The following is a 16,387-nucleotide window of genomic DNA, read 5'->3' on the forward strand; positions in this document are numbered from 1 at the left end:
CATCGTGATTAGTCAGCTTCCAAATAATTTGTGTTGTTATGATGATTAGACAGATCTCTTTTTCAAAATATTAATTTTTGGGGGAGATATTACATTGACAATAAATTGAATAATTAGGAATCGCTGGAGCGCTTTTTTTTTTTATTCATGTTCCATAGAGCGCATTCACAGTCTGCATAGATGTTCAATAGAGCGCAAATGCATTTATTCAATTTTATAAAAAATATAACAATTTACAACAACAACACTACCACCCCGACGAATCGCTATCATCTGTGTCGACACGTCCACCCCAGTCGTCTGAATCTGAATTTTGATCCACGACGACTCTTCCTCCTCCACCCCCTCCGCCTACTATTCTGAAATTTTCGCCACGCTCCATAACACCATTAAACGGATTCTGGGATAAATCCCAATCGGTAAAATCTTCGACTGGATTTAGTTTCTCCTCTTCGGTTAAAAGACGACAATTAGTTGAGAGGAAGAATTGAAATCCATTCTGGGAGATCAGGGTCTCTTGTCCGTTACACCGGCGACGGATGATGAATGTTGTGATGGGCGGCGCCGGTGGTTGTTCACGCGGTTTGAAGATTTCACGGTTTCTGGAAAAAAATTTGGAGAAATAAGAATTTTAAATTTACAATGACAAAAAATTGTCAGTGAAAAAAGTTACACTGACAATTTTTTTCTCAATTTCCATTTCTGCTAACAGCTTGTCAATTTCAGATTGTTATGTAGTCTGATTTCCATATCAAAGGGTATGTGAGTCGTGTACTCCACGTGGACAAGTTCGAGTTTTTCAAAAAATTTCTAATTTTATTGGGTTTTCAGCGGTTTTTTCCGGAATTTCTTGGAATTTTAAAGGTTTTTACAACATACAATCAGTATTGCAATTAAAATCCTGGAAAACATCAAAAATCGACATAAACCTTTTAAAAACAATGATTTCTAAAGTAAAACATCATCTTGTCCACGAGGAGTACACGAAAAAACTTGATGGATTTTACAATATTATGCAATTTTTTGCTCAAACTAGCAGAAAATAACTCAGAATTGTTGGAAATTCAAAATTTTCATCAAAAAGCTCCATAATTACTTGTGAACTCCTCGTGGACAAGTCAAGTATGCTTCTCTTTGAATTTAGCCGAGTTTCGAAAAGTTATCAGTGATTTTTTCTGATTTTTCCAGTGTTTTGAAAGATTTCGCATTACCTATATTAAAATAGCTTAAAACGGCGTTTTTCAGAAAAAAAATCCACAAAAATCTGTCAGGAACGGCGTGATTTCTAGAAATGCATCTTGTCCACGAGGAGTACACGGACCAAATTTGATGGTTTTTTCGATGTTTTTCAAACTTTTTGCTTAAACTATCCATGAGATGTAGAAAAAAAAACATTTTCACCAAAAAATACCATATTTACTTGTGTACTCCTCGTGGACAAGTCGTTAAACTTTCTACACTGACAAAAATTAGGTCATTGTAAAAAGTTACACTGACAAAATTTTTTCAATGCTTATAAATAGGATTTTTTTCAATTTCCAGTTTTTGCCAACAGTTTGTCCATTTCAGATTATTATGTAGTTTGATTTTCCATAAAAGCGAATGTGAGTCGTGTACTCTTCGTGAAGAAGCTTCTTATTGAATTAAACTGAGTTTCAAGAAGTTTTTAGTCGTTTTTTCGATTTTTTTTTGGATTTTGATTGCAATACTAATTGTAAAATGCAAAAGACCTTCAAAAATCAGGAAAAAAAACCGATAAAAACCGCTGAAAACCAGTGAAATTCTATTTTTTTTGTTTGAAAAACTCCAACTTGTCCACGTGGAGTACACGACTCAAACTCCCTCAAGTTGTAGGCCATATTGGAAAAAAGCGTGTCACTGTAATTCAAAAAAACTCACGGAATCTTATAATCGCTGACATCAACTACAGTATGCTCAACCCTCATCTCCTCGAGAATCATTCTCAACTGAATGGGCCATCGGATAGAGAAGTTAACATGCTCCATAGCACACCCCTCCATCCATCTCTCCAAAAACGCCGGGAGCCCATTGGACTCCTCTCGGAACCATCTCAAATGCAAATGCTTGCAATCCATAAAGTGACTAATAATCTGAGGGAAACTCAACCATTGCGAGTTACTGATAAGCAATTGGTCATAGGTAAACGGGGCGATGTTGGTCAAGTCGAATGTGGAGCCTTGATTAATATCGTAATACATTTCCAGACGTTTGGTCACTGGATTGCATTGTTGCATAACTTGCATAAAGGCTTGATCGTTTTGGCGCCCTGTACCGGCACACACCAATGTTAGTTTATGTTCCAGCACCCCCATCAGCCTTGTTATATCCTCAATCAACGGGGTGTGTTCTATCAAAAAAATTCTAGTGACAGGCTTGTTAAACACCTCGAAAAGCAAACGAATCTCTGCTGGCACCGTTTCTTGGTAATTTTGATGGGGTCTGACTATAGCTCCTTCCTGGAATGGAGGGAAAGTGTCATCGTCTTCTCGTAACTCGAGAATGAGCATCTCGTCGAATTGATCGTTTTCACGTGGGTCGGATAGATTGAAACAGATGAAGATGCTAGAAGCTAGGATCTCCAGCTGATAGCTTCCCAAAGGGCAACTCATTTTTATCATTTTTCGTGATCGTTTGGAGAGGGTGGAGAGCTTGTATCTGCAAGAGAATAAGGTTACACTGACAAAGTTACACTGACAAAAGCAATCAGCATTTTTTACATTGCTGTATAGACCAAAACCAGAACTTCATTTTTGTAGTTGAAAACTTTTTGATAGCTCCGCCCACTTTTGAGATATGAGCTTTTAAAGTTGGAAATTTGTTAAATTAGTCATTTTTAACGCAAAAAGGTGATTTTTGCATAAAAAATAACCGGGAAATTCTATTTCTGACGTTAAAAACTATTCAAAACCCAATTTTCCATGTTGGAAACCACATTTTTAGCAAAAATTTGAGGTTGGCCGAGTAGTTGTTGGTCAAGGTGGACAACTATAGGAATGGGTACCAGGGTTCGATCCCGCTTGGGGTCAATTTTTGTGAATTTTTTATTTTTTCAAGTTTTGACTTATTTCATCTTGTAGATCTAAACAAGGGCTACAATTTTGTAGTTGACAACTTTTTGATAGCTCCGCCCACTTTTGAGATATCCGTCTTTAAAGATGGTTGCACTCAAAACGAAAGAGACTGGGAAAGTGCGAGGGTGCAGAGAAGCTAGAGAAACCAAAATTTTGAAACATTTTCGAATTTTCGGGTTTATTGGAACCCTTAGCTTCCTCCAAAAACAAAACAAAAAATTTTGCCAGCAAGTGGACTCGAACCCTGGTACCTCTAGTGAGGGGAAATGATTCGTCGAAAATCCCACTCGGCCATTTGGACTTTGTTGGGAAAAACAGTTTTTGTGAGTTTTTGAGTGGATTTTTATATATTTCAAGTAATTTGAGTTAATTCTTCTAAGCTTAAACGTTGAAAATCGGATTTTCCCGCACATTTTTGGAACCATATTGCGAGATGATGCATCTGCTCAAAAATCTTTGACGGCTTATATCTCACTAGAATAGGGTCTTACACAAAAATTCTTAATTACAAAAACAATTTAAATAAAATTCTGTACATTTTGTTAATCGACAACTTTCAGATAGCTCCGCCCACTTTTGAGATATGCGCCTTTGAAGTTGGAAAATCGCAGGCGTTTGAGTACTGAAATCTTTAAAGGGGCGTATCTGAAAAGTGGGCGGAGCTTTCAAAAGTTGTCAACTAACAAAATGTAGCCCTGGTTTTGATTTATATAGATTTATAAAAACTGAAAAATTTTGGCTCCCCGTTCAACTCACTTCTCTAGAACCTTCATAATATCCATCACAGTTTTTTGAGCAAGATCAGGTAAACTGAGCAGCGGAAAGTTTTTTGCAGGTGGTTCTTTTGCTGACATTCTGGAAAGGAATATTTAGTGGAGAAAAGGGGGAAAAGAGCAAAAAATTGAGTAAAAAAGAAAAAAGTTGAGATTTGTAAATTGAAAACTGAAAGAGTTGTATCTCAATTCTAAACCGTACTAATTTTGGTCACTGTAACTTTTAGCCTGAAAATTGCTTGAGACCTTGTAACTCACTCCAAATTGGTCCTAGACAAAATTCAAATACAGATTCAGAATCCTCACGTTTTCAGCTTTCTAACAACATAAAAATCAAAAAAGTTATGAGCAAACTATCATATATTTTTGTCAGTGTAAAAAATTTGTCATTGTAAAAAATTGGTCAGTGTAACTTTTGGTCATTGTAACTTCTGGTCATTGTAACTCACTCCAAATTGGTCCTAGACAACATTTCAATTCAGATTCAGAATCCTCACGTCTTCAGCTTTCTAATCATATAGAAAACTCCAAAATGAACAAAAACGATACCCTAGAAACTTGGCTCGAAAGTTTTACAATGACAATTTCGGTCATTGTAACATAACTTTGGCTACTGTGACCCTAATTTAGACCCAACTAAGGTTACTTTACCGTATTTTTGGTCATTGTTACATAATTTTAGTCACCATACCGTAATCTTAAACATTGTAACCAAAAATAGATTACTGTAACCAAATCTTGGTCATTGTAAGCTAAATTTAGTGATTATAGCTTAGTGTTGGTCAGTGTAACCTAAATATAATCACTGCACCTTTAAAAATTCGGCATTTTTATCATCGAAATGAAATAAATGTTTCGTATCGCAAGTTTCAAATGAAAAGTGGGTGGTCAAACCCTGTCTGCCAACAGACGAGTCTTCAAATATTGGGGGGAGAAATAGTGTATGCATATAGAAAAGTGTGTATAGAGGGGGAAATGGAGGGGGAAATGTTTAGAAGAAGATACGGGGAAATAGCAAACGAAGGACTACGGGGCAAGAACAACGGAATAGACAGATGGGGAGAGAGAGAGATAAGATGGTCAGTGGTCGGTATAATTATTATGCAGAAAAATAAAAGATAAGACGTGGAAAATGAAAAGATTAGGTTGGTATTATTGACTTGAAAATTACGATTTGGAGATAATCAATACATGAAAATTAACTAAGATTAATTGCAGTGCCCAAAGTAAGGTTACAGTAACTAAAAATGAGTAAAAGTGATCAAAATTAGGCTAAAATCATTAGGTTTAGGTTAGAATGACCTGAATTTGATTACAAAGACCAAATTCAAGTTATAGTGGCCAAGATTATGATATAGTGACTAAAGTTATGTTACAATGACCAAAATTTATGCTACAGTGACCAAAATTGTCATTGTATATCTTGTGAGTAATGCTTCTACAGGGTTGTTTTGACGTACTTAAAAGTTGTGTACGTATGGTTAGAAAGCTGAAGACGTGAGGATTCTGAGTGTATTACAAAGACCTGAACTATGTTGCAGTGACCAAAGTTAGGTTACATTAACCAACACTAGGCTTCATAACAATTCTATAAATATTCCGCTTTGAAAGTCGCGTATCTTAATTCAAAATGAAACGAGAAAGAATTTAAGAATAGATTCAGAATCCTCACGTCTTCAGCTTTTCAAAAACACTAAGAATTATAAAATTGAAATAGTGTGAAATTATACAATGACAATTTTGGTCATTGTAACTTTAATTCTATAAATTGCTAAGTTTGCGATCTTGTAACCGCTTCAGCTAGGTCATATTCAAAATTTGAAAACAAATTCAGAATTCTCACGTCTTCAGCTTCCGAATCATATTAAAAAATCAAAAACTTGTAAGAACGATATCCTTGAAATATGGGTGAATACGTTTTACAGTGACAATAAATTTTCAAAACATGACAACTTTAAGAAGACCTTAGTGGTCGGAAAAATTGACCAATCTTATATAATTTTTATGTAAACGTGGAGATCAAATCTAGCTCTCCATTTTTGTAGTTGACAAATTTTTGATAGCTCCGCCTACTTTTGAGATATACACATGCAAAGATAGGTGTCTCGGGAGATTTTTGTCAGTGTAAAAATAAATTATTTTGAAAAACACGTGACTGCTCCAATTTTTGATTTTTGAAAAAAAAGAAGCTCCACGTCTTTCACTAAAAATATTTTTTAAAAACCTCTGACACATTGACACGTTGCCCCACTGACCCTTCCGCCCCCCTTTCCAACTCATTTCCCCATCCCCCAATCAGTATCGATTGATCGAGAGTTACAAATTCTGGCATTCGAGCAAGAAAGAAGATATTGTGTGGGAGAACCTTCAAATATGAGTGAGTTTTGGTAGTCCTGAAGAAAAATTTGAAGAAAAACTGACCATTTTCAGAGATAATCTTCACAATTTCGCTCCTCGCCTTCATGGCACAACTATCACCTCGTATCGAGGCACGTCATCCTGATTTTTCAGGTCGTTTTCGTCATTCAGAAGGTAATTAGGAGTTGGGAAAAGTTGAAAACTTGAGAGAATTGGTTTCAGAATTTCTGAATAAGTCACCACCAGATGATGGCTCAATTCGTCGTTTTCATCGGAATCCCAAAGGTAAGGAATGAGCGGCGACGCGTAATTCGCTGCGTACCGGCTCTCAGAGATACGGAGCCAATTTGGTAGAAGCGCGTGTGCGTTGCGTACGCTTTGACGGATTCAAATTCACTGCGTAGCGACTTCTGGAGATACGGAGCTATCTTGCTAGAAGCGCAAGAGGAACTCTCACAGTAGCAGCCGCGAGTGTGTGTAGTGTACGGTTTGGTGAGCTTGCTGCGTAGCGACTCCGAATAGCGGCGATACGGAGCTGACTCGCGTTCCAACCAACGGTCAAGAATCTTCACTTTTCAGTAGCAGCGACGCGTGTGCGAAGCGTTCTGTTCGCTGAATTTTATGCGTAGCGACTCCGAATAGCGGCGATACGGAGCGCTCCAACCGATCATCTAGATTCTAGAAGTTTTGAAACCAAAGGAATTTCCGGTTTCAAAACGTCCCGGTAGCTTATCTACGCACCCATTCAAATTCACTGCGTAACGACTCCCAATCCTCATGTTTTCTCTTCCAGACGACAACCTCACCACTTCCCTGAATCATCTGAAAATGGTTGCCCGTGTAACGAATGGAATCTACCTCCAAAATGGACTCACCTCTGGAACCATCCCCGCCGACAAACTGATCTCCGAACTCCTTCGCTTTGGCTCCGTCACCACCACTCAAATTGCTGCCATCGACAGTTCGAAGATTCAGAAGGCTGTCGACACGATGAAAAGTCTTCCGACCACTCTGAAACCGTCTACAAAAGTGGCAAACGTTGAAAAAACTCTGGATTTATTCAAAAAAATCCTGGATGATAATAATGGGATCACTGATTTGAAAGTGAGACCGAGGATGAACGATTTCAATGCGTTGCTCACGGAACTGTCGACGAATGGAGTCCAAATGGGAGCAATTGGGGATGTAATCAGCAATGTTGAATTCAACTGGAAATCACCTCTCACGGGGACCAACAACAAACTCGATGAAAAAACGGCCGACGTTCACTTCACAAGTGCAAAGCAAGCGCTAGAGGCGTTCAAGTCATCTGGCGCCAAATTGAAAGTGATGCCTTCCCTCTGGACCTCTAAAAAGTTTAGCTCGGCTGAAGATGGAATCCAGGAAGATATCCGGATTTTGAGCTCTCTGAACACGCTGAAATCCGCCTTCACCGATCTCACACGAAAACAAGATGAATGGTCAGAATACTCTGGATTCATTGATGGGTTCTTGACAACTGTGGCTTCATTGAAACCAGCACAGTCAGATGTTGAGAATGTGAAGACTGTCTTGGAAGCATATCAGCTGGAGAGTAGAAAACGATCACTGGAATACATTTCTGGATTTTCAAACGGGCCTTCTGACATGGGACAGATCTCGGTCGATTTAACGGATCAATGGATGAAAGATGTGGTGAAGTCAGATCGACTAAGTATTGCAATGAACGGGTTGAAGAGTTTGGAGGTTAGATTTGAAATGCAGGTGGCAAATAATTTATTTTCATGCTTCAGGTTATGGCAAAAAAAGTTGAAGATGTGTTGAAGGCGCCTAACCTCAGATCGGAAATTGATTTTATGTCTGAGAACTTCAATTCAATCAAGCAATTGGCTTCTCAGGAAAAAAACCTCAAATCAGGCATCCAAGAGGCTCAGACTTGCTCGCTCACTTCGTACACAGCTGTCACCGCGACTCATGTCACTGACCTACAAACCGTTCTGAAGGGAATCGACGACAAAATCGCGGCTATCGAGAAACTGGTTGCTCCTCTCATCGAGGCTGTCACGGCTCCCGGATTGGCTGAACTCTGCGATGTATTCATCAAAATATGTGAAAGTGGGAAGCTGGCAGATGTCGACGAGTTTCGGAACCACGAGAAATTCCCGACACTGAAGAAAGCAGTTGAGAAAATCAACGAGGTTGCAACGAAGATTGGTAATGTTGAGAAACCAACCACTATCAAAGAAGATGCAGCGACTGCTATCAATAAGCTGACCAATTTGGCACTATTCCACACAGAACTCGATAATTATGCTCAATTTTTCGGTTGTCTACAGGTGACCCACTGTTTTCTTATCCTATTAACAATTTTTATTTACAGACTAAAAAAGGAGTCAAACTGCTCATCGCCGCTCATGACAGAATCAAAACAATCCGGTCGTTTGATCAAAAGACGTCGAATTCTCTCAACAATGGTTTGGAAGTGATGAAGAAGGTGGCCGGGACGTCGGAGGACTTGAAGAAGTTGAAAAAGTCAATTGATGGCATGAAAGGAGTCACGAATGCAGAGATTGACGGGTTGAAGGCTCTCCCGGATCCAGGGAAACACTCGAAAACCATCGGATCAGCGGTTCAAGGTGTCTCCAATATGAAGAATGCGCTGGAGAAAAAGTCAGACTTGGATTCTCTCGTTGGTGGTCTGGATGTGGTGAAGAAGTATCAGAGCAAGATGAAGCAAAAGGAGCTGGATTCTCTGATGAAGCTGAAGCCCACTTTTGATTCCATGTACAAGTCGCTGACCACTTTTGAGTCATCTGTCACGGCTCCGAAGACTACAACAACGCTGGCGGATCAATCTGAGATATTTGCCAAGGCTAAAAGTGTCACTGGAGTCTCGGTGGATCTTCAGAAGATTGCGGATAGTGTGAAGGTGTTGAAGGAGCAAGTGGATGATGTGGAGGATAAGCAGAAGTTGGAGAACTTGGAGACATCGATCCGGATGGCTGACTCGATGGGTCTAGAGTTTTCTGGTTATTCTAAAAGTTTTGATGGATCCAAGGCCACTCTCGCTGCTTTGGATAGTTTCTTTGGTGGTTATACGAAGAAAGTGATGGAGGCGACGTCGGGGATGAAGGGAAAGGAGGAGAAACCAATGGAGTGAGTTTTGGCTAAAGGCATTGTGTAGTTGAAAAATAGGGCTACATTTTTGTAGTTGACACTTTTTTCATAGCTCCGCCCAGTTTTGAGTTATGGGGCGCCTGGTGGTGGCGAGAGAAAAGAAAAAACTTGTTGCAACAGCTATCTTCAAATACGCATATCAAAAAAGTGGGCGGAGCCGAAAGAAAACTGTAAACTACAAAATTGTAGATCAAAATTAGGACTACATTATTGTAGTTGACAACTTTTTGATAGTTCCACCCACTTTTGAGATATGCGCCTTTAAAGTCTAGCTTCTTTGCGCCTTGCGTTCTCTGACTCTGTCACTTTTAAAGGCGCATATCTCAAAAGTGGGCGGAGCAATCAAAAAGTTGTAAACTACAAAAATGAAGACCGTAACTTGTTCTTCATTTTTGTAATTGTCTGCTTTTTGTTTGCTCCTCCCATTTTTGAGATATGCGCCTTCAAAGATGGGCGCCGCAGATCTAGCGTGTCTTTGCGTTTCTCTCAAAAAATACCGTTTTCTGCCTGATTTTTTTTGAAAACAAGGTTTTCTGTGCTGAATTTTAAAGTTTTGACATTAAAAATGTGTTTTTTCTATCAAAAACCCCTAATTTTACTCTTAAAACTTTCAAATCACTAATTTCTGGCGCGCCTTTAACGCATTTTTAATAATCTATCTTTAAACGCGCATATCTCAAAAATGGGCTGAGCTAGCAAAAAGCTGTCAACTTGAAAAATGAAAATTGAGATTTGATCTACAGGAATATTGAAGAAATTATCATGAAATTTATCTTTCCCGCCGAGATTAGGCGCTTCAAAGCTACCTTTAGAAGCGAAACATCCAAACGCGCCTAAGGCGCACCAGCGTTCTCGCTTCGCGCTGTTATATCTCACAAGAATGAGGTGTTACACAAAATCTATCAATTCCAAAAATAATCTACATAAAATTCTGTACATTTTCTTCGGTGACAAATTTTTTATAGCTCCGGCCACTTTTGGGATATGCGCCTTTCAAGATAATCGTTGCTGAGCGCCCTTACACCTGTTCTTTAAAAGCGCATATCTCGAAAGTGGGCGGAGCTAGCAAAAAGTGGTCAACTACAAAAATGAAGGCCGTAACTTGTTCTTTATTTTTGTAATTGTCGGTTTTCTTTTTGCTCCGCCCACAATTGAGATATGCATCTTTAAAGATACCGAGGGTGTCGTTTTTGCGCCAAATGCGCCCCAGCCGATTCTAGCGCCGCAGGCACCCCAGCCGATTATAGCGCCGCAGGCACCCCAGCCGATTCTAGCGCTGCAGGCTCCCCAGCCGATTCTAGCGCCGCAGGCACCCCAGATGATTTTAACGCCGCAGGCACCCCAGCTGATTCTAGCGCCGCAGGCACCCCAGACGATTCTAGCGCCGCAGGCACATCAGCCGATTCTAGCGCCGCAGGCATCCCAGATGATTTTAGCGCCGCAGGCACCCCAGCCGAATCTAGCGCCGCAGGCACCCCAGATGATTTTAGCGCCGCAGGCTCCTAAACCGGTTTATTTTGATGTAAAAATCACATTTTGGTGTCAAAACTGACATGAGAAACTTTAAAGGCGCATATCTCAAAAGTGGGCGGAGCTATCAAAAAATTGTCAACTACAGAAATGTAGCCCCATATCTGAACTACACAGCCATATGACACATTTATCTATGTTTTTCAGCTTGACGCTCCTCATAATCGCCGCCGGAATTCTCCTTGTGACACTTGGCTCCATCGTTCTCATCAATTTCGTCTGGTACAAACTCTCCTTCTACTCGTACTCCTCGACATTCCCATGCTTCTTCCCACAACCAAACTACTGGAAACCGCAGCTCGCCTTCTTCAGTCTCGCCGTGCACCGATTGACGACTACGGTGAATTCAGACTACAAACTATATAAGCATGTGGAGACTAGTGAAAGTGATAGCAAGGAGGATCCTGTAGTGAATGATCTTGTACGAAAGTGCAATGGTCTCAGAATCTACTTTGACAAATTGTATAAAGAGGATACAAAGAGAGCCAACGACACGGTGGATACGAAAGATTTTGGATTGGTTGAGGATCGGCCGATTACTTATTCTGATGAGAAAGTGGTCCTGACGGCTAGGGATGTGGATCCACCGGAAGATGCCGAAAAGGCTCCTGCCAACAAGACCAAGACACCTCAGGAAGTGGATGCTAAGGGCAAGACACCGGCGGATGGGAAGGCGAAGGTCGCCGCCACGGCTACCGACGAGAAGAAGAAGGACAGAAAGACAGGCGGCGCTGACGTGAAGACATCTCAGACTACTTCTCAAGTTACTAGTAAAACTGAAGCGACTAGCAAGAATTCTAAAGTTAAGAGCACAATCTCCAAGGTCCAGAAGAACAAGACGACGACTAAAGGCAATGCTTCCCAGAAACCGACCCCAAAGGCTCAACCACAACAACCGGAGGAACCGACTGAAAAACCGATCGATTGGAAAGATTGCAGGTGAGCATTTTTATATGGTTAGATAGCCTAAGAACAGAACTCCATTTTTGTAGTTGACACTTTTTTGATAGCTCCGCGCACTTTTGAGATACGGGCGGTAAACTTACAGTGACATTTTTGTCAGTGTAAAAAATTGATTATTTCAATAGTCTGCCACGTCTTCAGGAGTTGTTTCACTAGTTTGAATTTATATGTGTTTTGTAGATCAAATATAGAGCTACATTTTTCCAATTGACAACTTTTTTCTAGCCCCGCCCACTTTTGAGATATGCGCCTTTAAAGTTTACTACCTGAAAGACAGGGAGAGTGCGAGAGCGCAGAGAAGCTAGAAAATCCAAAATTTTGAAAATTTTTTGTATTTTTGCGTTTAATGGAACCTTTAGCCACCTCCAAAAACAAAACGAACAATTTGACCATCAGGTGGACTCGAACCCTGGTGCCTCATACTGGGGGAAATAATTCGTCGAAAATCCCACTCGGCCATTTTGACGACTTTCCCTATACTGGTATTTATGAGTTTTTGAGTGGATTTTTGTCATTTTTAAGTTATTTGAAGGCATTCCTCACGTCTAGAGCGTCTAAAATCAGATTTTAGGTACAAGCTTGGAGTCGATGCACTATGTTGTCATGTGGTGCATTTACTCAAACTTTGTTAGCTCATATCTCCCTTGGATAAGGTTTTACACAAAAATTCTTAATTACAAAAATAATCTTCATAAAATTTTGTATATTTTTGTAGTTGACAACTTTTTGATTGCTCCGCCCACTTTTGAGATATCCGCTTTTAATGAACAAGGTGTAGAGAGCGCGCCCTCAGCATTGCTTATCTTTAAAGACGCATATCTCAAAAGTGGGCGGAGTTATCAAAAACGCGTCAACTACTAAAATAAAGAATTAGTTTTGGTCTACCGAATTATATCATTTATTAATTCTATTAACTTTCAGAGACATCCAAAAGTACATCAAGTCAACTCGCCCAATCCTTACTGGATACGGAAACCGATTCAATAATGATTTCATCGCCGCGAGCCACTTCAAACTACCGTACCGTAAAGATTGGTATCTTTGTGAGTCGCCGCAAACGGAGTCTAAGAGAACACACTCAACGATCGGCAAGTTTTGGTGGATGGTGAAACAGAAGAAGGCCAGAATGATTGTGATGTTCGCTGAGACTGAGTTTGCCAGAAAAGGTTGGGGGAGTTATACTTCATTTATTTATATATTCTTGTAGATCAAAACTAGAGCTACATTTTTTTAGTTGACAACTTTTTGATAGCTCCGCCCACTTTTGAGATATGCGTCTTTAAAGATAGATTATTAAAAATGCGTTAAAGGCGCGCCAGAAATTGGTGATCTGGAAGTTTTGGGAGTAAAATTAGGGGTTTTTGATTAAAAAAACACATTTTCAATGTCAAAATCCTAAAATTCAACATAGAAAACCTTGTTTTCAAAAAAATCAGGCAGAAAACGGTCTCTCTTGAGAGAAACGCGTCAAAGGCACGCCAGATCTGCGGCGCCCATCTTTGAAGGCGCATATCTCAAAAATGGGCGGAGCAAACAAAAAACAGGCAATTACAAAATTGAAGAACAAGATACGGTCTTTATTTTTGTAGTGTTAAATGTTTTGATAGCTCAAGACTGCACTCCTTCTTTTATCTCAAAAGTGGGCGGAGCTATCAAAAAGTTGTCAACTAGAAAAATGTAGCTCTGGTCTTGATTCATATATATATATATATATCAATATTTTCAGATTGCTCCAAATACTTCCCCCTTGAAGAAGGAGTCGAAGAGTCATTTGGTGGTGACTTGAAAGTGAAGTGTCTCAAAATCGGAAAAGATAAGCACGGCGTGGAATATCGTAAGCTCTCGGCAAGATTTGGATCTGAAAAACGGTTCACAGTGACTCATTATTGGTTCACCACCTGGATTCGTCAACTCAGAACTCCTGAGAGACAAAAAGATTTGGTCAAGATTCTGAAAACTGCGCTCAGTCAACGCTATCCGGTTGTGGTTCATTGTCCGTCGGGCGCTGTTGAGACGTCAATGTTTGCACGTGAGTAGTGCATTGAAATTACTGAAAAATCACAAAAATTCACTCTAGAAACCCCTAAAACTATGTTATTCTGTTGAAAAATTCGATTTTTGACCAAAATGAAAAAAACGAAAAGTTGACCCAGCAGTGAGAATAGGTACCAGGGTTCGATCCCGCCTGAGGTCAACTTTTTTAATTTTTAATTTTTTCTTTTTTTGGTTTATTTAATCTTAGAGATCAAGTCTGGGGCTATATTTTTGTAGTTGACGGTTTTTCTCTAGATCCGCCCACTTTTGAGATATGCGCCTTTAAAGATTGTCTGGCGTGCCTTTGACGCGTTTCCCTTAATAGACACTAAAATAAGGTTATCTAATCTAAATTTTAAGGTTTGACATCAAAAATGTGTATTTTTTATAATTTTTTCAACAATAACCGCTATTTTTACTACCAAAACTTCCAAAACTGGCGTGCCTTTGACGCATTTTTAGTCATCTATCTTTAAGAGCGCATATCTCAAAAGTGGGCGGAGTTATCGAAAAAATGACAACTATGAAAACAAAGATCATAAACCCCAGACGGTTCTAGCGCCGCAGGCACCCCAGATGATTCTAGCGCTCCAGGCACCCCAGACGGAACTACAAAAATGTAGCCCTTGTTTTATTAAGTTCATTTAATTATTTTTCAGTCGCCGGTCACATGATCTGCAATATCTACAAAAAGAAGACGATGGACTTCCAGGCCTCGCTCATCGCATTGCGCTCGTCTTGCTACTATGCGCTTTGCGATAGTGAAGACTACGCGTGTGTCGGAATATTGATTATGGAATTTTTCGCTGAGGTACACAGTTTCTGATTTGAGATAATCACAGATCTATTAAATATATCATTTTTTCAGGGAATCGACATCGAGAAAATTGGTGATGAGGAGTTGAAGAAGAGGTATTTGGAAGTGCAGAAGTTTTGGATGAAATGGCCAGTAACCTTGAGCCGTTCAGAAAAATATAATTACGTTCCCAAGTATGCTGCTCGCGAAGCACCTCCATTCGATCCGACGGAGTATCATAGCGGATCGGATAAAGATGAGGATTGATAATACTTGTGATTTATGTGTGATTTATGATTATAATGATGAAAATATAGATTTTTGAGTATTTCTTTTTTTATTGTGTTGTAGTTCAAAAAACGGGCCACATTTTTTTAATTGACACTTTTTCGATAGCCCCGCCCACTTTTGAGATATGCGCCTTTAAAGTTGGAAATTCCTTAAATAAGTCATTTTTCTGCAAAAATCGTGCAACTTTGAGTGCCCGTCATGCTCCGAAATAGTTTGGTCTTTTTTTAAATTTATATATTCTTGTAGATCAAGAATAGGGCTACATTTTTGTAGTTGCCACTTTTTTGATAGCTCCGCCCACATTTGAGATCTGCGCCTTGAAATTTTCTCATGTCATTTTTCACGTCAAAATGTGATTTTTACATCAAAACAACCGAAAAATTCCATTTCTGACGTTAAAAACTATTCAAAACTCAATTTTCCATGTCAAAAACCACATTTTTAGCAAAAATTTGGCCAAGAAATCCTTGGTCAAGGGGCGCCACTATAAGAATGGGTACTAGGGTTCGATCCCGCTCGAGGTAAATTTTTGGTAAATTTTTGATTTTTTCTGTTTTTCATTTAATTTATCTTGTAGATCAAATCTAGCTCTCCATTTTTGTAGTTGACAATTTTCTGCCAGCTCCGCCCACTTTTGAGATATGCGCCTTTAAAGATCAATGATTAAAATGCGTCAAAGGCACGCCAGTTTTGGAGTTCAAAAAACTAATTTTTTAATTGTTGAAATCTTGAATATCTTTAAAAAAAGAAAATCCGGCAGAAAAATTGTCTTTTAAGAAAAACGCGTCAAAGACGCGCCAGATGAAGGCGAGAGAGTCAGAGAGCGCAGAGAAGCTAGGCTGTGGTATACTGTAGCTACATATTCTTTTTTCCAGAGTCCATAAGTTCATCTCTGATCTCTTAATTCTTGGAAAAGTTCAAAAAAAAAAAAAAAAAATTTTCTCTCCCCAACCCATTTGGGAATCATCCGGTGATAAGAGTGATCAGCAAGCAAAATGAGAAGCGATAAATGAGTAATACTGGCGAGAGAGAGCGGTAGATCAAAAATTATGGTTTTGATCTACAAGATTTATTCAACAAAAATAATTCAATTATGCATTAAAAACATAAAATTTTGAAAAAAAAACAAGAAAAGAGCTGGAGATTCTAAAAATGGAGGATTGAAAACATGAAATATAGAGGGAATACATAAAATTTGAGATTTTGCAAAAAACAACGGTTAAAAAAAAAAGCTGAGGATTGCAAAGAAAAGTTACAGTGACAAAAAAACTACAGTGACAAAAAAAACTACAGTGACAAAAAAACTACAGCGACAAAAAAAAATACAGTGACAAAAAAACTATCAACCTTCAAACTTTTTATTTATTTTATATTGTTTATGTAGATAAGGTAGA

The 16,387-nt window shown here is 39.1% G+C and overlaps 2 protein-coding genes across 2 annotated transcripts; one reads left to right on the top strand and one right to left on the bottom strand.

Moving 5' to 3' along the window:
* Window positions 1-247: 247 nt before the first annotated feature.
* GCK72_003227 (uncharacterized protein) lies at window positions 248-3,946 on the bottom strand (the record flags this gene model as incomplete). The annotated part of the gene is made up of 3 exons (XM_003094746.2): window positions 248-602; window positions 1,900-2,676; window positions 3,849-3,946. The coding sequence occupies 3 exons, from the start codon at window positions 3,944-3,946 to the stop codon at window positions 248-250; spliced, it is 1,230 nt and encodes a 409-aa protein (XP_003094794.2).
* A 2,381-nt stretch (window positions 3,947-6,327) lies between these two features.
* GCK72_003228 (uncharacterized protein) lies at window positions 6,328-14,969 on the top strand (the record flags this gene model as incomplete). Its single annotated transcript, XM_053723900.1, has 10 exons — window positions 6,328-6,397; window positions 6,446-6,508; window positions 7,017-7,948; window positions 7,996-8,538; window positions 8,583-9,358; window positions 11,057-11,848; window positions 12,794-13,038; window positions 13,599-13,901; window positions 14,566-14,717; window positions 14,775-14,969. 10 exons carry the CDS (start codon window positions 6,328-6,330, stop codon window positions 14,967-14,969), a joined length of 4,071 nt encoding a protein of 1,356 aa, XP_053592545.1.
* Between the last annotated feature and the right edge of the window lie 1,418 nt (window positions 14,970-16,387).

This window comes from Caenorhabditis remanei, chromosome I (genome assembly GCF_010183535.1).
Source record: "Caenorhabditis remanei strain PX506 chromosome I, whole genome shotgun sequence".
Lineage (NCBI taxonomy): Eukaryota > Metazoa > Nematoda > Chromadorea > Rhabditida > Rhabditidae > Caenorhabditis > Caenorhabditis remanei.